Here is a 10,183-nt window from a genome sequence, read left to right as displayed (position 1 = left end):
CATGTTCTTTTGTAGACATGTCACGCGGAAGAAAACCAATTGTCTCGCAGTTAAATAAAGCATCGATCATTACGTTCTACGGAGAGATGTATCGATAAATAACCGGCACCGCAATAGAATTAAGGTACAAGTTCTATCGAGAATTCTAGCGAGACAGAAATTCCGCCTTCGTTCTCCAGCGAGGGAAATATTGGAACTTAGGGGCGACTCATTGGACAAACTGAGCAAATTACAATTGCAACAAACACCGCGGCCTCTTTCTGTCGACCACTTAAGGAAAGCAAACGAAACGTCATGAAAATTCACGGACGCGATGTCTCGTGCGGCACGTGTCGGCTGGACGCGTTTATTTTTAATGAGATTCTTAATGAGAATATTTTTTTCCCGTTGTTCAAGTTTCTTTTTTACGACGGGGTAAAATACCACGTACCGACAAGCAATCTACTTCATAAATTAAAAAAGGCAAGAACATTAGCTTCCATTGTGCCCAATCGACCAATGCGATTAAGCTTTGACGGAATAACAAATTGTTAAAACATCTAAGAAACCACAATGCCTTTCATCTAATTAATGTAGAGTAGCGAGTTGAAACTGTTTTAGAAAACTAATTTACTAAATGCTTTGAAATAGATTTTACGAATAAAAGAGCACGCTTTAATATTAATATGTTACATGTTCTTACTGTTACCTAATAATAATAATCGTTGTTAATGTTTTCAATTTAATGTGATTCACAAAATTAATATATTAGCAGGGACAGCTGGTTTTTAGAAATTTGAAGCACTAATCTTGCTAAATCGTTAATTCTGTTCAACATAATGTAAGAGCTGCGAAATTTAAAGAGACAGATCTATATACATATATTGTCACAATTCTTTTAGCCACTGTATACATTTTCCGCTCTTGATCAAAGCTTGACTAAGTTTATAAGTTCTTTCAAAGAAACGACGTGGAAAGAAGCAAATAAATCTTTGAGCAAAGCCAGTTAGCCCTTGACGAAAGACTATGATTATTCAAGCGAACAATAGTTTGGGAAGATTAGCATATACCTGTTGCTATCTAAAGAGAGATGTTCGTCCACTCCACGTACTTTAGACTAATAGAAGTAGATTAAGTAGAATATAGAATATGTAAAGCAAATTATCTTGAAACAGTAGCTTCTTTTTACCGATGATTGATTTTTGTACGTTTGCTGTACGTGGAAGTCGCACTAAAGGCTATTTGCTGCGACTCCAGATCGATAATGGAAACAATGGAAATGGAACATTCGCTGCCATGGGTTCATTACACTCATCTATCAGTCTCTGTAACTGTTCCCACTAATTAAAATTAATTGCATTTATATTGCGTTATCTTTTAATTTAAATTACTGAAAAGGGGCGCAAAAATATTTCTACTTGATAATTGGAAAATAATTTGCAGACATTCCTATAGTGTACTGAACAATTTGATTACAATTATAAAGTATGAACAGAGTCATTAATTTGAAGAGATATTTTCATAATCTGAAAATGTCTCCATAAACGGAAATAATGTATAGAGAAGCTTTGTCAGGATTTTATATTGTAAATTAACTGTCTTCTTGCGTTAAATAATGTTTACAATTAATTAGAGAAAATGCCTTTTTAGGTTCTGTTCAACTGAATCTTGGTAGCTTAATAATCTTTTCTGTGTGAAATTTGTATACTTTTTCCAACTCAGTAAACTGCGCGCATTGTCTGTCTTGAAACAGATTTTTTGTTGAAACAATAAGTCGATAATCGATTTGAGCACGTGGATTTACTGTTCCGACAAAAAGCTGTGTTTCAAGCTGACAAATAATCGACGTAGTTTACTGAGTTGGAAAAAATGTACAAGATCCACGCAGAAAAGATATTATTAAGGTACAAAATCCAGCCTGACCGAAAGGGGCGTCTTCTCGAATTAATTGTAAGTTTCAAATCAGTCCTGTTTCATTTGCTGTTAAAATAATGTATTTAAATTAAATTGTACCGATGGGTCGTGCAATTCTAAAAGTAAATTTATTTCTGTTCGATGCGTCAGAAGTGTTGGATCATTCGGTTGCAAGGGAAAATTTACAATCGTAAAAGGCACGTGTCAACATAAGATAGCTCATAAGATCAGTATCAGCTTAACCAGCCTGCGAGCTGTTTCTGAAATAAGCTACCCCAGTTCGAATAGGGCGTGCAGAGGACACGCGCGTGATCGATAGGCATGTACTATCTTTTCCTAAGCACGTGGCTCAATGGGGGCGACTCACAAGTACGCTCTCGCTCTCGAATACCTCGTGAGTAGTAATCGAATCGATTACATTTCTTCGATACGTATTGCAAATTGCAATACAGATTTTTTACCAACAAACAATTACGAGTCTTCTGAAAAATTCTGCTATTATTTCTATTTACAATTTGCACGTGCTATTGATTTTTCAACGAGCAGCTAGGGATAAAATAGAACGCGCCAAGCTCGACTACAGGTCACACGGAAAAAACAATGTAGCTGCTGTAGCTAAAACTTAGCAAAACAGGGACAGCTAATATTTTAGTTGTGATAGCTCAATATTTTGCTACTGTGCCTATTGTATTAGGTGCGACAGCAAACGGTTTGCTGTCGTAGCAAAATATCGAGCTATCACAACTAAAAATATTAGCTGTCCCTATTTTGCTAAGTTTTAGCTACAGCAGCTACATTGTTCTTTCCGTGCAACTTGATCGCCATTTGTTGTTAATGTCACTGTTACCTGACAATTTATTTAGATTCTTTGAGATTCGATTAAAACGCGTTAGTTCTTATAATTGCTGGACTTTAGGCAGCCGCGATAATTAGAAAGCTACATACTTTACACGAGAGATCCTCGTCATCGTGTGTATGAAAATATACTTACCTTCAGCTGTTCTTCGCGACGATACGCGTGCAGCATTAATTGTTTCCGCTCGTCTTCCGACATCAACGGCTCCCTCGCGGGTTTTCCAGATCCTCTCTTCTGCAGCTTCACGATCACCTTGGTTTTTTCGTTAATACCCACGAAGTCCTTCAGCTTCTTCCCAGATAATAATTCCTTCCCGGAGAACCACAGTTGAGCCAGTTGCACATCGATTACCTACAACAAGTGCGTGCTTTCATAAATGTCAAAGAAGATGTTGCCGATTTCCAGCGTGCTTAATGCCCGTTCAACACCTAGGGATGATCCTACTTGTGGCTCATCCGATACCCCTTCTATACCTAAAGCTAATCCTATTTGCAGCTTATCCGAGGGAGTAGTATAAAGTGTAAAAGGGTACACTGTGGTTGTACGTTGGTACGATTGGAAACCAACCACAGTGTACCCTTTTACACTTTATACTACCCCTCGGATAAGCTGCAAGTAGGATTAGCTTTAGGTATAGAAGGGATATCAGGTGAGCTACAAGTAGGATCATCCGTAGGTGTAGAACGGGCATGACGTGAGATCTAGAAAAAAGCAACTTGCCCCACGAGTAATATCGATATTATAATTTAATATTACAGTTAATCGGTAATCTCAAATAAAGTATGAAAATAATTAAAAATGTAAACATTCCCGACAAAATATATTGGAATCTCACGTCGAATTATTTTAATTTATGCATTGTGACGTTGCCGTCCCGCGAGCGCGTCCACCGGGTTCCTCCCTCAAGGCAACAGGCCGAGATTAGGGAAAACCGTGCCGCAGTCTCCAGAGAGGCGACCGTTACTCGGAAATTCCGACGTATGGCTGATTATTTTGTTTTTTTGTATGATGAACGCGAGCGTGTGAGGACGCATGGACGCGAGGGCAGAGGAGAGACGAGAGGCCGGCTAACGGACAAATTCCGCGGCGAGCACGGTGGAGAGGCGTGCGGAGCGGGAACGGAGCGAGCGGAGCAGCGAGCCGGGAGGAAGGAGCCCAGGGCCCGTGACACGATACCTGAGGGGCGTCAGCGGGGGAGCCGCTGCGACAGCCCTATCGAGGGAACGCGAGGAAATTTTGGCGATATCGCGGGTACCTGCGCCCGAGCGTGAAAATCTCGCTGCCGGCGTTGTCGCGTGCCGTCGCGCGATTGGCCGCGGGGCACGCGCCTCGCGCGAGCCGCCGCGCGGGCGAAAGGGGGGGCCCCGGGCTATCGATCCGCGATCGCGGAAAATTCGGAGCAGCCTGTTGCGAGTATTGTAAGAGTGAGGACCCCGGTCTGCCGCTGCCGTCGCTTTCCCGCCACGCAGTGCGAGTTCCCGCGGAAGCCCAGGACGAGCCGTTGCCGCCTGCCGATCCCGGGAGAGCCGAGGTGCCGGTGAGATCCTCCTCCGTCTGTTTCGCCCCGTACGATCGCGTCCGGGCCCGGGTTGTTCTGTCGCCGCCGGGAAGATTTCGCGTTTGGTGTCGCCCGGGCTACGGCCCGTTGGCTTTAGAGTTTGGTGGGCGTCCCGGTCGCGGCGACAAGCAACCGCGGTTCCCCGGAGCCTGCAGGGCACAGGTCTCGCGTGTGAGTGATTGCGTGTGTGTGTTTGCGTCGAGTCTCGCGACCGCGTGCATTTCCTTTTTCTTAGCCGGTCTGGAGATTCGCGGCGCGAGGGTTGCGTTGCGCGAGAGCACGCGGGGTACGCATGCCGCGGGAGTGTCGCGTGCATGCGTGGCGTGAAGGAGTCGCGACGACCGCGAGAGTGTGAACGGCGGTGTGCGTGTTTGCGATACCCCGGGCCGCTTCCGCCGTTGTCGGTGGCGGGTTTCGCGAGGACGGCGCGTCACTGTGTCCGATTGTCACTGACTCACAATCATTTCTCACTGGTTGAGTCTCTTGCCACTACGAACTGTTCGATTATATCGAGCATCGATGGCAAATTGCGGGAATTTAGCGATCGCACGATGATATCAATCGCTGATTATTCGCAGAGAACAATCGCGGTTTCTTCCCGCACTTGTCGCGAACGCGTATCAAGAAAGACTAATATGATATGCAAAGCGGCGCGGGCACAACCGTTCAATTCGACTGACGTCGACAATGACGTAGGCCGAAAACCGAGCACGCATTACAATAGATTGTTTTCGACCGAGGTGTTCACGGCGCTGCGTCATTTCTTGGAATCCGCGCTCGGTTTTTACGGTGTTTACGACGACGTACGCAGGATCATTCACGCGGCGACAGTCGAATTGATCGGTTGTGCCCGCGCCGCTTTGCGTATCATATTAGTCTTTCTTGATACGCGTTCGCGACAAGTGCGGGAAGAAACCGCGATTCTTCTCTGCGAATAATCAGCGATTGATATCATCGTGCGATCGCTAAATTCCCGCAATTTGCCATCGATGCTCGATATAATCGAACAGTTCGTAGTGGCAAGAGACTCACCCAGTGAGAAATGATTGTGAGTCAGTGACAATCGGACACAGTGAAAACCGAAGAAGTGGCATTTGGAGATACAGTGACAGTGACGACTGACTTTACAAACGGAAGTGTAAATTCGCGAGTGAAGTGGCATTTGGATACAGTGAGAGTGACGACTGACTTTACAAACGGAAGTGTAAATTCGCGAGTGTATCGGAGGACAGCTGAGACAACGACACCTGAAAGGAGGACACCTGAATGGAGAAGGAGGCAACGGGCGCCATTGCAGAATCAACGTAGATACAACTCCGCCGCTGCGCATCGTGTCGGTGAGTGAACAGTTTTTTATTAAAGTAACGGAATCTACATTTTTAGATTGTAGATCGTAGATTGTAGATTGATATATTTCGTAGATCCGTTACGTTAAAATGGATAGGTTACAAATAATTTCACGTTTTATTTAATATATTTAATTGATCGAAAAGAAATGATTTCATAGAGCTCTACAAATCAAAGTATGTTGAGCTCATTTTTTATGTTGAAAATCGTTGAACTACATCATAGGAATTACGCGAAATATGACGAATATTATCGATATATTCGGCCAACTAATCTCCCGTAGCCTACCCATTTTTAATTAAAGAATTGATATATGTATAAAGTAAAATAATATGACGTGAGATTTCATTATATTTTGCCGAGAATGCTTAAATTTGAAATTGTTTTCATACTTTATTTGAGATTATCGATTAACTGTAATATTCAATTATAATATCGGTGTCACTCGTGCGGCAAGTTCCTCTTTTCTGGATCTTACGTCATTTATTCTGCATGTCTCGCGATCCTCGCGATACTTTTAAGATGCGTTTCATATGAATACATGCATCACGTATTTTTGCGGTCAATTTTCGCGGTCGGTTTTCGCGATCAGTTTTACACAACATGATCAAGAAATTATTAATTGTTTAATTTCATATCGCGGAATATAATTAAAATAAATATAACACGAAGTAAAAGTTTTTTCTATATTTATGTGCTTGAATTTTATATTCAAAGATCGAGTTACGAAGAGACGGTCAGTACTTTTCAAAACGGAGGTGAAATTACACTTTGATCCGTTTCACAAATTAAATGTTTAAAAATTACGTTCTTTCTTTAAATAACTTCTCTCTTGGTCGTGCATTTTTCGATACGATCGGCGCTCGCATATAGTTCGAACCGTAAGAAATATCTATCGGTGATAAACCAATTATGGAAGGAGTTTTCTTTCTTCCTGATCTCTGGTCAAAATGACCAGACTGTATGGCCAGGAGCAACGAAAGGTATGTCCAATCTGGCCCAACGAAAGAAGACTGGAAACGACGGGTTAAGTGGTCAATATTGGCCACTCCGATGGGGTATGCGAGTAAGGCGATGTGCGAAATAAGTTGATTTGTTCTTATTTAACAAAATTGGGGTGGGTTATATGCTTATCTTCTTTACATCTTGGATATGTGCGAGATTAATAAGACTCCTATTAAATCTCATTCGCGCGCGTATAGCCCCAAATCGGACATTTTATAAATCGCGTCGCGGTTCTAACGGAAGACTTGTAGGTTTATTATGAAAAAGTTGAAACGCGGGTAGGTAGGAAAATGGATAGGACTATACATCGGAATACGGGCAGGTAGAGATTCGGGTAGGCAGGGACATTACTCGATAATTAAAAGGATAGATAAAATTATAACTGCAATGTATTATTATTAAATGTAATTCTATTTGCAATCGGATGCATATAATGAGATGGAAATTGTTATGCGTTTGTGAAATTTTTACTTTACATTTAGGTTCAAGCGAATAGATTTTTTGTTAGGCTTCTAAACTTAATTTCAATGATACCATGCTGTTCTCTGATTTAGTCCGATTAGTGGAACACTATCGGTTCGTACACAAAAGCCGCATAATTTGAATATTACACAAATGTTGTCACGAATTGACAGTTCTAGGAGCAAAAAGTGGCAAAAGTGCAGAATCACTCCAGCATCACCTTAATTGGCTTTATAGAAATAAAAAACTCTTTTCCGGAATTAAAGTGCGCAGCAAAATCTGGACTGTGCTGGTTGACTTTATACATATGTCGATAATTGACGTTTTTAATTCCGTCTCCTACCTTATCGACCTAATCGAGTTCGCCAGCGGCTTTAGGATCCCCTTAATTACTTCGCAAGCGACATATAAGCTAGAACGCTTTCCAGAAAACTGGAATTTTTGTAAACGTCTATAAAATGTCTAAAAAACGATCGATTAAATTGTATATACATTATATAACAGGCATTTTATCTAAACAAATGCTCGAACAATTAGAACGTTTTTTAAATGCCAGTTTTCGAATCGTTTGCGCTGTTTTGTATTGCGATATTGTTCATCAATTTTCAGAAAGCAACATGTACCTCGAGGGATGCCTGAGTACCGGTGAGATCTTCGGTATTCTCAAACTCTTTACGTATCACGTCGTGTGGCGGAAGCCCCATAGGATAAACGATCGTCGCGGCGCCTCTTAACAAATCCAGAGCTTCTTGGACTGTCTTTTGCGTAACCAATTTCTCTTGTTGCACTAACTTCTGCGCTTGCACGAAACAATAATGAGAACTTGTTGACTGGCAAGTTAGAAGGTGCAAAATGTATGAAATTAAATTGGATTTACTTTTGACGTCATGGCACGTGCATCCTCGATAGTTTTCTGCAGCACCTCCTGCATCTTTTCGTTGGGCTGCCTACCGTTCCTACGACCTGTATTTTTATCTAAACTCAGTCTTAATCTACCACGTGATGTAATATATACAATCTCAAATACACTAATTTATTGCGCTTTTTTAGCAAAATTTTTTATCATTTCGTAAATATTTTTTAAACTGAAGTAAGAAGTTTACTAACAAATACTTTATGCATCCTTTGTGCGATAGAGAGATTTTTCTTTTTACAAAATACTAGAACGTCAAGGTAGCTTTAGTTATTTCAGAAATTGTATTGAAATTGTTGGACATAGAAAAGCAGATAAACCGAGCAAATATAATTAATAAAAATCACGAATATTGCAAAATAAAAAATACTAGATAATTGTAGTAGAATAGTGTGCACAAATAAAATAGATAAATTAATATTATAAATTATGAAGTGATGTACTAACAAACGTAACCGAACGGGTACATCGTACTCTGCTCCCTCAGTTTCGCGAGCACTTCCATTTATTTTCGAAATATTCACGCTTTATTATCGATTATGCCGAAAGATTTTTATATAGTGAAATCTATTATTACCTGGTGCCGACGAACAATGTTACGTACCGGTCTTGTCCCTGTTGAAAGTCCAACCGCCCATGGGCACGCACTTGTCAGCCCATTCGTCCTTGAGCTTGAGCTCCTCAACTTGCTCGTCCGTGAGGCCCATTATGTCAGGTGGTAACATCACGCCGTGCTTAGCCAGCTCCTCGATTTCTATTTTTCACGAAGGAGATACCCGTGAGAGAGCGAACGAGAGGGAGAGCGAGCGAGCGGTCAGGCTTAAGTTCGTATAATTATCCCGCGTGACTAATATCACACGATGCTCAGGATAGATGGATTCATAAACTCGGGCCTCGACTTCTTATTACATGCTGTTATTGCTAGCCGCGGGTGTGCCCCGAAGAGGTAATCGCTAATGGATTTTTCGCGTTGATACTCCGACTGCGCGGCCGGGGCCTGACGCGCGGTTCACTCGTACCGCACATTAAGGAAAGAAAAAGAAATCGGTTTTGTCCTTGTTGCTGCTTATTCGTAACTTAGAGATGCCCCAGATAGCACGGGACACTCCTATCAACATTTTAAGAATATTATTCAAAAATATTTGGAATATTCCATAGGTCTTTCTTATATATTTATCTTAGGTACGTGGAACATTCGACTGGCACTGCTATAAATCTTTTTCGAATGTGAATTAAAATAATCTATTGAATATAGCGTGTCGGTTATATACGGTATAATCACTGGTTTCACTGTCTTTTGCGTAAGATAAGTGTATTACACAATAAACAATGTGCAATACGTAGACTCGATGAATATTGAAAAATTATTCTGAACGAATATTCCAAAGACATTCTCGACAAATATTCTAAAAATGTTCTTCCTTGTCATGAATATACGATTTCTAATTGTAATAATCTATATAGGGTGTCCTGAAATTCGCGAATCAAAATACCATAGCAAGAATGTCGTCGAAAAAATAAATTAAAAAGTTATTTGCCATTTTTCGTTCCGAGCAGTAGTTTTTTAGATAAAAAGGTTCAAAACAGGCCAATCATACATTACGGTTGAACGGAAACCTGTCCGTGAGTCGTGCATTGATAGTGTTAGTGCACTAAACTATCGACGCGCGACTCACGGACAGGTTTCCGTTCAACCGTAATGTATGATTGGCCCTTTTTGAACCTTTTTATCTAAAAAAAAACTACTGCTCGGAACGAAAAATGGCAAATAACTTTTTAATTTATTTTTTCGACGACATTCTTGCTATGGTATTTTGATTCGCGAATTTCAGGACACCCTGTATATGTATATATACATATATTTATTCAGAATATTCGATTGGAATATTCTGAAATTAAAAATATTTGCACTCCAGAAGAATATTCATAGAACTATGTGTGCCATCTGGGACTGTTCGACATTATCTGCAGCTCCCAAATGATACTAAATATTTGTTCGACATCGTAACAGTAACAGTATCAGGATAACGCACACTGAGAGAATCTCACGCTTATCCTGTACGTTGAGTCTCTCATAAAAGAAGTTATTCCCCTCTCTCTCTCTCTCTCTCTCTCTCTCTCTCTCTCTCTCTCTCTCTCTCTCTCTCTC

The 10,183-nt window shown here is 41.1% G+C and overlaps 1 protein-coding gene across 1 annotated transcript in view; it reads right to left on the bottom strand.

Annotated features, from left to right (window-relative positions):
- The window catches only part of LOC105563646 (UPF0769 protein C21orf59 homolog), a 40,194-nt gene extending 31,435 nt beyond the window's left edge, over positions 1–8,759 (bottom strand). Inside the window, exons 1-4 of the mRNA XM_012015401.1 lie at positions 8,639–8,759; positions 7,999–8,084; positions 7,745–7,915; positions 2,885–3,100 (exon numbers count right to left, since the gene is read on the bottom strand). Coding sequence (XP_011870791.1) covers positions 2,885–3,100; positions 7,745–7,915; positions 7,999–8,084; positions 8,639–8,759 — 594 coding nt within the window. The remainder of the gene's footprint in view (positions 1–2,884; positions 3,101–7,744; positions 7,916–7,998; positions 8,085–8,638) is intronic.
- Between the last annotated feature and the right edge of the window lie 1,424 nt (positions 8,760–10,183).

This window comes from Vollenhovia emeryi, unplaced genomic scaffold, assembly GCF_000949405.1.
Source record: "Vollenhovia emeryi isolate VEMERY1.0 unplaced genomic scaffold, V.emery_V1.0 DF939173.1, whole genome shotgun sequence".
NCBI classification, from domain to species: Eukaryota; Metazoa; Arthropoda; class Insecta; order Hymenoptera; family Formicidae; genus Vollenhovia; species Vollenhovia emeryi.
This window is presented reverse-complemented; position numbering and strand designations above follow the sequence as displayed.